The sequence below is a fragment of the Brachionichthys hirsutus genome, chromosome 3, assembly GCF_040956055.1.
Source record: "Brachionichthys hirsutus isolate HB-005 chromosome 3, CSIRO-AGI_Bhir_v1, whole genome shotgun sequence".
Lineage (NCBI taxonomy): Eukaryota > Metazoa > Chordata > Actinopteri > Lophiiformes > Brachionichthyidae > Brachionichthys > Brachionichthys hirsutus.
Genome location: NC_090899.1, coordinates 6,294,312 through 6,310,263, shown reverse-complemented (window position 1 = coordinate 6,310,263; position 15,952 = coordinate 6,294,312). Strand labels below are relative to the sequence as shown.

Here is a 15,952-nt window from a genome sequence, read left to right as displayed (position 1 = left end):
AAGGTTATTTGTCACTGATATTTGATTTCCTTTTTCTTCCAATGAAAGAAAGGATTTTGCTGTGCAGGAATGATTCCTGCCTCATAATGACCACTAGGGGGCAATATGGTGACTGTGTTTGAAGGAAGAGGGTTAGAGCCACATGAATAACAAAACAAGTTGAAATATTTTTTTACTTAGATTTTCGTGTCGCCCTGATCTTCTTCCCCTGAAGCATAAGCATTCACTTGAGAGAAAAAAAATCGCCCTTTTTTGTCCAAATGAATATCTTGTTCATTCAGAAAAAAACAGATTTTTCATGAAGCTTCACAATCTGTTCTGTTTTTCTGACTTAATGACATTATTTCATTGTTACGCTTCCAGGAAATAGTGCCCAATAAAGTACCTCCACCAAGGTTCGACAGTTCTATTTAATTCCGTCAGGCTTTATCCAATAAAATCAACTTGTAGTCCTGTAACCATATAGTTTACCCTGATGTAAACATATTTATATCTGGTGTATCTTTTATTTGAAGTGTAAAGATGCAACCTCTCTAAATATGGATCATATTTGTGTCTAAAATATGATAAAGGAAATGTAGAAAACATCCTGGATCCCCCCTTTTCATACATTGACTACTCTGGGTGTGGACACCATGGTGCCAATCAAACAAATAGAAATGGATGAAAATCTCCTTGGTGGAGGGAATGAATGAATGAATACGTTGATAAAATATTTTCTAGGGGAGGTGTTTCATATATCTTAATCGACAAATCTACACAAATAATCTTGTAGCATTTGTGTTTGGATCTTTTTCAACACACATGGACTACATCTGATGTGCTGTGTAAGGAGAAGTCTTAATTATGACATGTAGTCGGCTTCATTTAGTGCCATTTCACATCAAATAATGATGAACCGTTACAGTCTCATACCACACCGAGTCTCTCTCTCTCTGTTATTGCATTGTCTCCATTGCCAATTTTAATTCTTCTCGTCTTTTCACACCGACACAATATAAAGTGACACAGCATTGCAAGATAATGCAATAACTGTTCTAAAATGAATCATCCGCAGCATTTAAATTCATTTCCAGAGCAAAAATCAATTACAGTATACATATATTTCACTGTATAATTTATTTGCAATCTATATATTTCTTCATATGGTCCTCACAATCCTAGCTATACTCAAACCTACCTCCGTGTTATAGTAAAGATCTCTCCTGAACTGTAAGTATGGTGCGCATGTGATTTAACATGAAATAATCATGTCAAATATAAACTGCTGTGGAACTATCTATAGCACCGAAATTAAATGCAAGCTATTAAAAAAAGGTTTTGTGTGGGGAAAGTGTTTAAAACAGTTGTTTTTTTCCCACCAGTTGTTTTTTGTCACTATTATCTGAGTGTGATTTGGTATTCACAGCTTTTACCTGCCCAAGAGGTTTTCCGATTGCAATGTGGAGGAATACCACAACTTCCTAAACAGTGGTGGAGGAGCCTGTCTGTTCGACAAGCCTCTTAAGGTATGTCACACTCACGTACACGTACACACCATGTACACATGTATACACCAGACTTGACTCCTAAGTTATATCCCCCCCCCCCGCCCAATCAGCTATTAGACCCTCCAGTGTGTGGAAATCGCTTTGTGGAGCCAGGAGAGGAGTGTGACTGTGGCAGCCCAGCGGTAAGTTTCAGATGTACTAGCTTTTAGGAGTGTCTGGAGAATCAGTCATAATGATAACCTATGAAGGAAACGTATAAATAAATAAAAAATAAATAGGGGTTCAGTATCTTGCCCAAGGATACTTTGACATGGATGGATGGATGGATCAAACAGCTGAGCGTGCTTTCTATGTGCTGGTCTTTTAGGAGTGTGCCAGAGAGGGGGGGTCCTGCTGTGACAAATGCACTCTGACCCAAGGCTCCAAGTGCAGCAACGGACTCTGCTGCAACAACTGCCAGGTACAGAACCGACTCCCCTGCTGGGTCTGTCTGTGGCTGTAAAATCTAGACCAAGAGAAACAAGGGCAGCTAGGAGGCATCAGCAACGGCAGCTGATGAGCGGTTGCATCGTTGTCCCCAGAGGACTGCATTAGTTCTTTAAAACGAGTTCCATATTGGTGGATTTGAATCTATTTTTTTTATTTTAATCAGGATAGAATGTGTTACCTTTAGTAAATATCGGTAGTTAAATCCTCTTGAATTACTCCATTGTAGTCTCCACAACGTCTGTTCTCATTCTTTGACCCAAGACGTGTTACCCTTCATACGTATATTATCATATTATTACATCTCTCAGAACAGGATTAGCGTTCAGGCCTTCATCTAGTTGTGGATAGTGATGGAGCATCATGAGTTGTGCAGTGTCGAGTGTTTTTGTTTTGATTGGCCTTTTCTTAATTGTTCACAAAAAAAGGATTCTTCGAAAACTTAATTAAATCCATCATCTACCTCAACACAGTATTTAGTCATGATCAAACAACAACACATGTAACAAACCAGCCAACAAACTGGGATGATTACATAAAGTCATCTAATTCTTTACGACTAAACCACAAATGATCCTCTTGACAGTCCCTCATGGCCCCTTACACTCGCAAATGTCTCAGAAGTAATGAAACAAGTTGTGTTGTCGAGTCTTGGGGACACAGATGTCTCGTGTGTTTGCTGCTACAGATGGAGTTCATGGGCGTTGTGTGTAGAGATGCAGTGAATGATTGTGACATCCCAGAAAACTGCACAGGCAACTCCAGTCAGGTGAGCATGACCCCCCCCCCCCCTCACTCTGGAACGCTGAACTCAATATCACATCAATCAGGACCTCGTGGCATCTTTTTTGCAGTGTCCACCAAACGTACACAAGATGGACGGCTACACATGCGAGAAGGACCAGGTGAGACGTTTGACAAACGCTGAATGGATCTGACTTTATTTTACACAGGAGATGTTTTATGACTGTCGTTGTCTGGACAGGGTCGCTGTTTCACCGGAAGGTGCAAGACCAAAGACAGACAATGCAAGTACATCTGGGGAGAAAGTAAGTGTCATATTTCTGCGTGGAAATCAAAGTTGTGTTAAAGGTGCTAAGCGTGCGTGCATCAGGATCGAAAGGTTTGAACATCCATCGTGTTCTGTCGGTTCCCTTCAGAGGCGACAGCAGCCGACAAGTTCTGTTATGAAAAGTTAAACATTGAAGGGACAGAGAAAGGAAACTGTGGGAAGGACAAGGACACCTGGATCCAGTGCAATAAACAGTGAGCCTGTCCTGTCTGATGCGTGTCCAGTTTCGTTATTACATTTTGCTCTCTGTGATTGTTGGCTTCATCTTTGTGTTTTAGGGACGTTCATTGTGGTTACTTGCTCTGCTCCAACATCTCGCCCGCCCCACGCCTGGGAGAACTGCATGGAGGGCTGACCTCTTTCTCAGTAGCCCGGCACAGTGCTTCTCTGGACTGCAGGTACGCAGTAAAAGACTTTGGATTAGATAAACCGCATGATGGTACCGCGGGAAATGACAGTGGAGTGAATTCAGGACACGCTTCAAGTGCTGTGTTTGTTGTTCAGCGGTGCTCACGTGCTGATTGATGGAGACACTGACCTGGGATACGTCGAGGATGGGACGGCCTGTGGGACGGACCGTATCTGTGTCAATCATAAATGTCTTCCAATCCAGCAATTCAACTTCAGCACCTGCCCGGGAACTACAGACAAAACCATCTGTTCTGGACATGGGGTACACACGCACACACACACACACGCATCAATGTTGCATCAAAAGTCGTTGCTATGGTTGCAAGATGAAGACAGGACAGGGGCAGTAAAGATGTAATACAGTCGTCCCTCAATTATCACTGATTTTTACGTTTTAAGCTCCATTGACTGCAATGTTAACGAAAATTTCAAAGTGATCCGGAATCCGGGATCTCTTCTGGATGATCACCAAAATGTAATCGTCTGTTCCTGGTCACAATCCCAACAGTTCCTGAAAATGTAATCCAGATCCGTCCAGAACCTTTGCTTTAGTTTAAATAATGACATAAATCTGAGAGCCCACGGGTGCAGGGCGATCATTGTTCTTTACCTGCTTGCCCTCTTCGTGCTGCAGGTGTGCAGCAATGAGCTGAAGTGCGTGTGCTACCTGGGCTGGGCCGGAGACGACTGCAACTCCACGTCTCCTTTCAGCTATCTTGTGGTGGGGCCCACCGCCTCAGTTTCAGGTAGCGATGTTGACACGCTCACCGTTTGTTGCCTCTCTTCATCGTTTTCCACCTCTTCTCCCATTGCTCCATTCATTCTGCTCGTCTTTTCACGACGACACTGTACTCTCAACTCAATCCATTCCACCAGATCTCTTCTGATTCCTTGAAAACTCCTCCCCATCCACCGGGCGTTGCGTTCAGTATTTCAAGCTTTTATCATTGCTCTCTCTTGGGCCTGACTGTTATTTCAGCGTCTGTGTTTATGCCTGCGCTCTGGAACCAGCTGACGTTGTATTCACTGAACCATGCATGTCATTCTTTTTGTTTGTTGTTATTTTCACACTCATTCTTTGTCGACAGGCCGATGCCTTTGATGGAGTAACTTGAGGTCAGATTTGAGTTCTTTTTCATCGTATTTGTTCTGTCTTTGATGTCATTTCCCCCCCCCCCATCCTCTCACTCTCACCCAAACTAACCTCAGTTGGTTAATTAATAATTACTGATTTTGTATTTTGTATTTTTTACTTAAAACAAATATTTTCTTTTACTGACAACATGCATCCCCCCCCCCCCTGAGGCGAGGGGCAAAAGCAGTTCGGTTGTTCTCAGTTTTGTCCTCCTGCTTCTCCTTTTACACTCCCGCTCAATGTACCGTGTTTTGTGGTTTGTGTATCCCCTTGTGTCCACAACACTCAGGAAACAGGACACACACGAGTAATTATCACATGCTCAGCCTCCCCACTCTCCTCTCTTCTCTTCTGCCTCAGGTATCACCAGCACGAACATCGTCATCGGGGCCATCGTGGGCTCCATGCTCTTCCTCGGCCTCATTCTGGCTGTTACTGCCTGGTGTTACAAGTGAGCGTCTCTGCCTCCTGCTCTCGTCACGTTTCACTGAAAAACCTGAAGCCTCGTGACTCATGAGATGATGATTAGGATTTCCACACTTGTCTTGTTCTTCTTGTGAAGGACACGTTCATTTTAAACTTTTGTTGAATTCTTAAAATAATTCAGACACACTATGAATTAAAATCTCTTTGAAAAGGTCACAATAATACATGAATTCAGTGGAGGTTACTGCTTTGCCGTGAGTCGGCCACAAGGCTGATAATTGCTGCTTTATGTTGTAAAATACATGTGACTAAAGTTATATCATCGTTGGAATGAAGACACTCGTGCTTCTCTTCACAGGAGCTACAAACAGAGATGCTACGTCGAGTCTGAAGTTCACCGAAGATTCTGCCGGTTTGCTCAGTTTTCATGACACAGCTATGGTGCATCATGTGACGTGTTATCTTAGTTGCCCAAAATGAATCCCTCATTCACGTTTTGCATTAAATGCTCATAAATGTTTCATTGCAACAATCCTCCTTTTCAGCTCTGCAGAATCCCAAATCTGAAGCATAAATACATTTTCTATAAGTGTCATCATGTATTTAAAAGCATTAAACATTTTATATTATTAGGCTGTACATATTAATATGTAAGAAGTATGTTATATTTCTGATGCTATGCTATGTTTTAGACATAGTCTTAACTGGAAAAAATAGTGAAGTATTTTTGTTTGAAATGTTGCAGAGTAGAAGAACACATTTACATAAACTACCTCAAATGTTTTACGTTATAGATATTATTATTATTATTATTATTATTATATTTCCTGAGACTTCCTCTGTATTTTTAGAGAAATGCCCCCAGGTGACTACGTAACAAAGCCTGGGGATGCAGACTCGTTTTACAGCGACATGCCTCCGGGCGTCAGCACAAACTCCGGCTGCAGTTCCAAGAAGAGGTCAGCCTGTCTGTCCCACCTGCAGATTTGCACCCTGTCCTTCACTCCTTCCTTTCCATCCATTTCCCAGAACATCTCACTGTTTGGCTTCAGGTGTGCCATCTTGTCTTCACACACACACTCATTTGCTGGCGAATATGCTTGTGTGTTTCTCATTCTTCTGAATCACTGGTGTGTTCTCGTTATTTCATAATCATGCTTTAAAACAAATCTTGAATATTCTGTTTGTGAATATTTGAATCTGTAAAAAACAAAAGTTCCATGTTGAACATTTAAAAATGCCTCATTGCTACATTTTCACATAATGTCTCATTCAGCTGTCATGATATTGTTTTCTCATGTTTCTCATGTTTCATCTGTCTTTATATTGCACCAAAACAACAGCAGCAGAGCAGCACTTAGTCATTTGTAGGTGCTTGGGAGGATGATGTTGACTTGATAACATTCTGTTTATACGATATGTGTGTAGATCTAACGGCCTGTCCCACTCGTGGAGTGAGAGAATCCCAGATGCCAAACACATCGCTGATATTTGTGAAAACGGGCGACCAAGAAGTAACTCGTGGCAAGGTAATACACAAACACTGAATATCATTACACTACATCGACCATCAGTAAACATGTGGCATGTAATTCTATATACCTGTATTTCTAATTGATGTCTATATTCATGCTCTTTCTCTTTTCAGGGAATCTGAGCGGTAACCGCAAGAAGCTGAAAGGAAAGAAGTTCCGCGCTCGCTCGAACTCCACAGAGTAAGTCCCCCCCCCCCCCCCCATTATGTTAGGAATATCAGCATATCTAATAATGAATAAATATCTATCTATATGAGATTTGTTGACATTATGAAAATGAGAATAGTCTTGTCTTTTTGCTTTGGCGTCTTGGAGCTCCAGAGAAACTTTTAAAAGGCGTGTTGAGATCTTTTTCGCTTTGATTTTGCGTGGCCTGTATAATCATTCAAACAGAAACTCCACTTACCTTTTAACTGTTACCAAACGTGTGTACTTGCGTGTCATCTGGGAAAGGACACTGTGCATGGGCTGCCGCCCAGCCTGGCGTGTTGGTTTGTTTGTCTGGTTGAAGGTTTTGGTGTTGGGAGTAAACCAATAAGGAAATGAGGCCGTAACGCCACGCAGTTGTTGTGACGTTCATCGTGGCACTTTCACAATCGCATACAGGCCTGTCCACCATCTTCTCACCATTTCTCAGTTGTATCTTGGTGTTTGTTCAGGATATTGTTGCTGTGCTGTGCGTTCCTAAAATATTTCCTCTTCCTCTCTCCTCTCCCAAAACCTGCTTATTTCTTGAGATCATGTCCTTTTTAAATTTCCTTTTCCTTCTTTCCTTTTCTCTCTTCTCCCCTCTCCTTGTGTTGTGTTCATCACCCCTTCCTCCCCCCCCTCTCACAGGTATTTAACCCCTCGCTTCAAAACAGAGTTTTATGATGTAACTAAATGGGTAGAAGATGTGACTAGAAACACTCAAGGACCTTGCCTTAGGTATTACCTCAAACTGTCCTGTGCCCACACGCTTGTCTAAAACCCTCCTCACGTTTGGTTTGATTTGTGGCTTGGTCAAGCAAAGTAACAATTAGCGCCAATCTGGACATTTAAATCTAGTATTTTAGAGAATTGACAGCTGGCATGTTGCTACTTGGAGTTCCCACAAGGGGTCACTGCTGAGCACAAGCAATAATGAGGTTTTTCTGCTTTACGGCATATATTTAATGTCATTCTCCCTTTCAGTTGAGTGAAGCTTTTTTATTTTTTTTTGATCAGCTTTATTTGACTGCAGATTTTTATTTTTATCAAACTGTTCTGCTTTATTGCGTTGATAACTGCTCTGACCGCCTGTGCTACCGTTATAATCCCATATTTATCCCTTTCCCTGCCTTCGCTTCTTCCCCTAGTCGCTTGTCACTTCGGCATGTTAGTGAGCGTCTGTGTGTTAGCCCCGCCTCACTCCCGCTGACCTTCATATGCAGGTCAGTGGGAGTGAGGTGAATTTCTGTAAATGTGTAGAGAGCAATGCTGCGGAAGGGTGAAGCTTGTGAGGAAACAATGTCTTAGTCATCACCGCGGCTGGGAAATGTACGCCGCTGTGTGCAGAGGTTGCCCCTAAAAGCTAAGATGCACTTTCTTCTTCACCGGTTTCCATGATCTGTCCATCTCTACACTCTTGTGAACAGCAAAGCTTTTAAGATCAACCTCTCGTTGTAGGAAGGTGAAACGTGAAATAAGCTCAAGGAGGATGTTGCCCAAAGTCACAGATACTACTCACGTTTCCGCAGTTGCTTACCTTATTTTTAAATCCGTGTCTTTGGTCAGCCCTATCCTAAACCAACTAGAGACAAACTGTAACATTTTAATGATGTCACTTCCTGTTTTCCATAGGACGCTGTCCCCCGCAAAGTCTCCCACTTCCTCTACGGGATCCATTGCATCAAGCAGGAGATACCCTTACCCCATGCCCCCGCTCCCAGATGACCAGAGAAAAGCCAACAGGCAGAGTGCCAGGGCAAGTATCAGCAAAGGACACACACAAATATTATCGGTTATTGACTGTATTGGGAGAAGGATGTTGAGGATCAGGGCTAGAGGTCGACCTAGAGAGTGGCTGGTGTTGGGGAGGATGATGCAAAGGACAGGGTGAAGTGGAGAAGGTTGGTTTTTTGCGACCCCTTACGGGACAAGCTAATTTTAGATTTAGAGCCAATTTTATAGAATAGAATATGAAGTGAGAGTGACTGACCAACAGTGACATGGAACAAATATTGAAATGCATCTTCTCACTGTCCCACTCTCGTTTGTGCTCTTCCTTTCTCTCCATCTCCTCAGCTGTGGGAGACTTCAATATAAGAGGCGCTTGATCTGCTCTGCAGAAGACCTTAAGGATCTACACTTCTCTCCTTTTCTAAGAATGAAAAACACAAAAATGAAACAAATTTGGGTCTAGACAATTAAAGAGAGAAAGATGGAGAAAATGTGTGTGTGTGTGACAGAGAGAGAGAGAGAGAGAGAGACGACCACCAGAGTGGAAATAGGTAAAAGGCATATATGAGGCTTGTCTTGTTAGACAACGTTTTTCAGTGGATCTCTACAAGACGGCGCAGAATGCCGACGGAGAAACCAGCTCCACATCCACTCCAGAGCAGCTGGAGCTCAGACTGAGCTGTTCCCATCTGGTCAGGTTTCACCTATGGGACTGGAAACCCTTACCCCCCCCCCCCCCCCCCCCCCCCCCACCCACCATCAAAGGCTGTCCTAAAACCCGACGCATTGCCTTTAGCTGAACTCTCATCTATGCCGTCGTCGCTTTGAGTCGTTTGGCGCTCCACTCTAAAAAAGGAATGTCGGATTCAGGAGGAGGCCGTCGTATCACATGCCTGAATCGCTGGATTCATTGGATTATTTTGACGCACGTGAATCACTGTAGAAAATCCAACTGTGCATGAGACAACTCTGTTTATCAGAAGCCTCCTATTGAACAGCAGTTGTCTGAGCTGAAAGGAAAGCATGAAAGGAGACAGTGACATAATACCTTCGGTAGGTTTAGGTGCTTTCTCTCCACTATAGGTACTCCATATCGTATCACTACTATAACCTGCGACATGCTCCCAACTTGACCCTGCCCGGCTTAATGTGTGTAAATATGTACAAGTAAACACAGAGTATGTTTTTGCTTTTATTTTGAAAGAGACTGACTTCCCCTCTCTTCTTCCTGCGTTGTGTCACAGACAGAAGTGGAGACAACCCCAAACACGTCCTCCAGTTTCGGCCTGTCTGATTTTTTTTTTTGTCCTAATTTTTATCTCCCTCCTGCTTTTTTTCTGTGACCTTGTATGACTTCCTGCACTCACAGCAGAATGTATAAAACGTTTTTTTGTTTTTTATACTATCTTGACACTGGATTCATCCGCCTCTGAGAGAAATACGCATTCAGGAATGACAGAGGGAGTATTGCTTACGATGTTGACGGCTGTCGATGAGTATTATTTAGGAAAATTGAACTAGTTTTATGTGCCATTCCTGAGTGAAACGAATGGGATGTGTTTGATGTAGTTATAGTTGAGCCACTTTTCACTTGTGTGGAAGTTTCCCCGTTGATAAGCTTCTTAAGATGTATTTCATTTCCCCTCATATGTGTGTGTTTGATGCAGCAGGTGAACACAGCAGAACTCGGAATCACAAATGTGATTTGATGACCTTAATGGGAGAGAATCTGTAGACTGACTAGAAATGTGCATTTTGGGTTTCCGTGCGATGACTTGAGATATTTACCGTTGTAAATGATAAGCTGTGCTGTACAGTGCTCGGTGTTTGAGCTAGTGAAGACCAACAGCGTGACGGCTCCGTATCAAAGGATTTCTTTAGTAGGCTATTTGCGAGGCCGGAGCAGGAAAATGAGCATGACATATTAGACTTTCCCCCTTTTGCTTATGTGCTGCCGTCTAAAGTGGTTCATCTACCACCAACCTGCAGTTTGACAGCAAAGGGATGAAAACTCATGGCAGCATGTCATGGGTTTAAAAGTATTTGACTGATGCCAGTGTCGCTGTCGAAGGTGGATTGTGTTCGAAACGATCTCGCATCACCTCCCAAAAGCAAGTTCTTTGTACAGTTACAACTCATTGCTCTACCGTATATATAAATTGTCTTAAAGCCCTCCTGTTCATTATTTAACTGTTTTCGTTCCAGTTTGGACAGTCATTTGCAGTTCTTGTATGAATTAGGACAGTATCGGTAATATGATCATCATAATATTGGTCTCAAGTGGCTTCTAGTATCTTTTTGTTTGTTTGTTACCAAGTACCTTTGTCACATTCAGGCTTTTATCAGCATTATGTACAGAATCAATTCAAACGGTAAGTGCATTATTATTAGTTTTTTTTTTTTACACATTTGTCTTGTGGACAATTTAAGCAGTTGTTCCTCTGTCATGTGACACAGATGTTGTAATGAGAGCCGTACATGCTCATGAATTGCCTTCTACCAGCGCTTTCTGCTTGGCCCTGGTCTTATTAGTGTCAGGTGGCATCGCCATCTTGCAGGACTGTGGTGAGCATAACTCGGAGCTCTTGATATTTTAACATCACAAATACGGTGCGAGCAAAACATCCGTCCATCACTGCATGACATCCAGGGGACCGTCTGTGAAGGATGGGATTGTGATATCTGAGACTGTACAGCTGTCAGTCCTCCATCTGCACACACTGTTGGACCGGTACGTCCTCAAATGTCCATCTGACGAGCGTTCTGCTTGGACAGACACCGCATGAATGTATTTGTAGACAGGAGCGCACCAATACCCCAACCCTTGTGGCCCCACCCTGCCACACAGCAACACTCTGCTGTAGGAAATTAGAAACTTTCAAGTTGCGAAAATCTAAAAAACTGCAGTTCTTGTTTTTTTTTAATTTGTCATTTTAAGTGTGTGCTGTAAAGATTGATGATGCAAAAAAGCAATTCCCATATTTTTTTCCCCTCTTGAGCATTCAGTATTGTAAAATATTTAATATAAAATAAAACATTCATCAACATATCTGTCTGAGATGACTTTTCTCAGAACTTCAGTTTTTACTCACCCTAGAAATAAAGAAATCCATCACAATCACTTCATCACCTGATCCTGATCTGCAGTTCTTGAACACATAAACTGACTTTACTGTACAGAATATCATGGCTATGCATTCTCACACAGATTTTAAACTTCAAGCAAGATAGAGGCTACTGGTTTTGGATCAGTGCGTCTCTACCTCACATGTCAATACTAACAATAACTACAATCTTTATCTATATGAGCAACCAGATTAAACTGACAAGTACAATTGTGTCTTTGTTTAATTTCTAGAAGGTGGTGCTACTTTGCTACTTTTGCATTTTCTTGACCAACACAATTTCACAGCAAGAAATGTTTGTTGATAAAGAGTTCTCATCTGTTGGAGAAATGTGATTTTGTTTTTATGAATATGGGCCTGATACTGTAATAGTATCTCAGAGACTCTAACCAAACAAGTCACATTTTTGAAGCACCATTCAGGCCGATCGTGGTCAGTGTGAAGTCCGTCCTCTGCCACCAATCACTGTGGGCACCGAAGTGTGTGACATTCCTCGATCACCAATGCTACTGTGCCTGGTGCCTCAACGTCTGCAGTCTTTCTTCGTGGGTGGCTTCGGCTGCCTTTTCAGCATCTTCGTCGAGTGATTCTCGGACACAACTTTTCAAATGATCGATACCAGAGCCAGTGGAGGCGGAGACGGGAACCACTTGACTGAAGGTGATAAAGTTCTTCGGTAGCATGTCATCAGACAACATATCGGAGAAATCTGAGAGACAAAGATAACAGCCAAATTAATAATTAAAAACCAAACAAAAATCCAATATGTACCTTTGTTTTCTTAACATGTTATAGGCAAATATATCATTCCCTGTGTGCAGTTTAGTTCTGCACCTTTTGGGCAAATGAAAAGCAACATTACATTAAAAAAATAGAATTCAGATCCATTAAAGTAAGCTAGTAGCGATGAAATCTTTAAAAACATAGGTAGCATTTCATACAGCTTTACACGAACATTTCAATGTCTTAAGTTAATTCACCTTCAAAGGATCAGCATCATCAAATAAACTGTGCCTCCATGTATTGCAGCCAATATGGTGGAAGCTGCTCTGGGAACATTTTGAAGTTCCAGAATCTTTTATAAAATGTTTGTTAGAAATTAAAATTTTTAGATTTATGCTGCTTTTTGTTCTTCACTCTTGAATATAACAATCCACTTCTAATTGGCACATGCCTCGGATATTAGTCGCATTAATTGCTGTAAAAATGTAGACATTTTCATCTTAAATGTGTCTCACTAGGGTTTAAATATAGAATTTCAATTGCATCGTAATTTCAGCTGAATTTAAAAATTACAAAAAGACAAATAATAGTTTTACAATTATGATTACATTTACCCTCTGGGTTTTGTAGTTGCTCCTTCAGCTCCATTAGTTTGTCCTCAGCACCAGGAAGGTCCATCTTATTCACCACCAGTAAAGCAGGCTTCAATACAAGCTCCTCTTTGTACAACTCCAACTCCTTGAGACCGAGGTGAGAGGAGGAAAAGACAATAAAGATGACAAAGGTCTAGCAAAAGAAGAATCTTGAGAAGAAAAGGTCTTTGGTTTTATCAGGCTCACCCTGGTGAGAAGTTGAATGGTTTCAAAGGCTGACCTGAACGGCGTTTTAGTTGCCAACTGGAACCCGCAAACATCTACCTGCAGCAAATTTAAGTCAATCATGATCAACGTCATTTAGAACGGGATTAGTACCTGTAAATCCTGAGAATAAAGTCAGAATTCTGAGGTTAAACTCAAAATTCTCCAAATAAAGTCATAATTATTTGAATTAAGACAGAATTCTGAAATGTCTGTTCAAATTCCAAAAAGTATGCAATCATTATTATATTATCATCCATCAATAAATGTATTCTGACCATATTCAATGTTACTTCATACCACTACATACCACAAAGAGCAGCTGCTTGGTCCTCTCCACGTGTTTTAGGAACTTGTGACCCATCCCTTTATTTAAATATGCTCCCTCAATCAGCCCTGGGAGATCAGCGACAGATATCTACAAAAGATATTTAGCAATAAGAAAACGTTAAACGAGGAGAAAACGTTAAAAGAAGCTAATTCAGTTAGCGAGAAAATACAATTAAACATTCACGTACGTGCTTGTGATCTTTGTATATCAGTTTGCCAATGTGCGGCCTCAAAGTTGTGACTGTGAAACGATGAAAAGTACACAGAAAAAAAAACTCCATCTCATCACATTGACGTAAAGAATATTTTAACCACACGTAAACACACACAAATAAGAAAATAAACACACAACGTTGTTCATAAACTCACAAGCATAGCTGGCGATCTCTGGGGTGGCATTGGACATGGCTGTGAGGAGAGAGGACTTCCCTGCGTTTGGGAACCTGATGGTGAAGCAACAAAAAAAAAAGATATTTGGAGAAATCAACAGGCTCTGCCTTCATGAACCAACATGGTTGTGATTTTCTTCTCACCCAACAAGGCCGAAGTCAGCGATCAGTTTGAGGTCCAGCCTTATTTGGGTGGCCTGGCTCCTACTTGGCTCAAACCCAGAGGACATGGATCCTCCCCGCCCTCCTTTCGCCACCATCACGCGATCACCCTCGGCATTCAGGTGACCTTGGAAAGAGAATGGTAAAAAAATATGCTGGGGCAAAGCGTGTTTTCTATTTCACTTCGGTTTCCTGATAAAAAAATAACGTACTTGAACCCACCACACACCCTCACATATATCCTTTGACAGTGCAACAGTATTGCATCACTGAATCACTGACCAGGAATGCGTTTTACCAATTATTTTTCCATCATCAAAGGTGACCGAGACGCCAACAGGAGCCAAGATCTCCCTGCTGTTCCCCTTTTCTCCTTTCAGTGCTCTGACGCTGATAAAAAAAACAAATCCAAACACAATAAATACACAAAAAACCCCCGTGAATGAGAGTCAGTAGTCTGATGCTCCGAGACAAACACAAATGATCTTCTGGGAGGAACGTTACATTACAAGGAACACACCTGCTGTTGGCTCCGACTCCCGCAACAAAATGTTTCAGGGGGTACTTGTCTTTGATCATCTTCAAGGTCATCTTCTTCGTAGCCACCACCCAAACATCTCCCCCATCTCCCCCCTTGCCTCCGAGCCGTTGTAAGCCCATGCCCCCGCTGCCTCCACGGACGTACAGGCGGAGGTTATCGATAAAGTTTCCATACTTGCAGAAGACATAAGAGAAGCTCTGGTAAGTTTCAAAATGCATCGCAGTACCCAAAACCGGTTCGGGGGAATTTAACTTTTAAATGCAAACGACGTGCTTTTATATCTTAAGATACACCACATAGATGTTATCAATGTAAGGGTACTTTATTATCACATTACGGGTTGAATAGGTCGTGGTACTAGTGTGCAGTAAAGCATTAATGCTAGTTCGTTTTTAGCATACAGCTAAGCTGGCAGTTAGCTTCCCTGCCATGGCCGCATTGCTCTCGTTAGAAAATAAAGGATTTGTGAGATTTAACTTCTTCCCTGCTGCAGTCATTACCTTCCTGAAGACGATTCTACTGAGCTGGACCATCTCCAGCGGCTTTAATGCCTTTCCCCGTGTTGTTTATTATGAGTTCAGTTAGTTTACGTTCGTGTGTGTGTGTGTGTGTGTGTGTTTTTTTTTTTGTTTTTTTTTATGAAAGGCGGAAACGGTAACCTGTTTGTCCTATTTCATTGGACGACGAAATAAAGAGGCGGGGCTCCACGACACGGAAGTACTTGCAGTCGTCGCGTCATGGACGACTCGTTAGGGAGGAATATATGGAATTAGTAATTACTTAGTAATTAGTAATCACTGATTCATCTCCGAATCTGTTTACAAATCTGTCAAAAATTCATGAAACCACCAGAATTACTGAACCTGCATATTTTAATTGCAGCCTGGTGGCAGCGCCATGTCTCCCGTTACTTTACACTGCGAGCCAGTATAACATTTATTAAACATTATAATCCAGATAACAGAAGAATAGCACGGACTGGTCATATCGGAGTATATTTATTTTTGAGTAGTCAACTATCGTTTTAGTGTTAACGACAAAATGCAACGGAATACAAATGTTAAACATCCTTGACTAACTTCCAAGGTATACGCAGTTAAAACGCAAGCGATCACGCAACCTCCCGCACTAGAGCCGATGCGGTGGGGACTTTCATCATGAAACGATCCACTTTGCGCGCTCTGGCGGCGCTGTGAGGATGCTGCGAGATGCTGATCGGAACCACGCGGCTCGCTCTCCTTCCGTGAACGCTCTTCTCCATCCGTCGCACGAGGATAGTGACGACAAATGCAAATGAGAACCGGTCTCTGTCTTTCACGCACACACACACACGGGCTGATCGGACCTGAT

General features: G+C 42.1%; 2 protein-coding genes across 2 annotated transcripts in view; one reads left to right on the top strand and one right to left on the bottom strand.

Moving 5' to 3' along the window:
* Positions 1-8,841, top strand: part of adam22 (ADAM metallopeptidase domain 22) — a 29,707-nt gene extending 20,866 nt beyond the window's left edge. Inside the window, exons 15-32 of the mRNA XM_068760448.1 lie at positions 1,409-1,508; positions 1,601-1,672; positions 1,858-1,950; positions 2,665-2,745; positions 2,831-2,881; positions 2,962-3,025; positions 3,137-3,242; positions 3,327-3,446; positions 3,553-3,721; positions 4,094-4,205; positions 4,955-5,045; positions 5,379-5,432; positions 5,872-6,072; positions 6,449-6,549; positions 6,669-6,735; positions 7,393-7,482; positions 8,377-8,500; positions 8,821-8,841. Coding sequence (XP_068616549.1) covers positions 1,409-1,508; positions 1,601-1,672; positions 1,858-1,950; positions 2,665-2,745; positions 2,831-2,881; positions 2,962-3,025; positions 3,137-3,242; positions 3,327-3,446; positions 3,553-3,721; positions 4,094-4,205; positions 4,955-5,045; positions 5,379-5,432; positions 5,872-6,072; positions 6,449-6,549; positions 6,669-6,735; positions 7,393-7,482; positions 8,377-8,500; positions 8,821-8,841 — 1,717 coding nt within the window. The remainder of the gene's footprint in view (positions 1-1,408; positions 1,509-1,600; positions 1,673-1,857; positions 1,951-2,664; positions 2,746-2,830; positions 2,882-2,961; positions 3,026-3,136; positions 3,243-3,326; positions 3,447-3,552; positions 3,722-4,093; positions 4,206-4,954; positions 5,046-5,378; positions 5,433-5,871; positions 6,073-6,448; positions 6,550-6,668; positions 6,736-7,392; positions 7,483-8,376; positions 8,501-8,820) is intronic.
* A 2,628-nt stretch (positions 8,842-11,469) lies between these two features.
* Positions 11,470-15,223, bottom strand: gtpbp10 (GTP-binding protein 10 (putative)). The gene is made up of 10 exons (XM_068759886.1): positions 15,103-15,223; positions 14,582-14,775; positions 14,360-14,451; positions 14,044-14,188; positions 13,880-13,953; positions 13,699-13,751; positions 13,491-13,598; positions 13,163-13,240; positions 12,938-13,061; positions 11,470-12,309 (listed from the first exon to the last, which is right to left on the bottom strand). Exons 1-10 carry the CDS (start codon positions 15,133-15,135, stop codon positions 12,107-12,109), a joined length of 1,104 nt encoding a protein of 367 aa, XP_068615987.1. The 5' UTR covers positions 15,136-15,223; the 3' UTR covers positions 11,470-12,106.
* Positions 15,224-15,952: the final 729 nt, after the last annotated feature.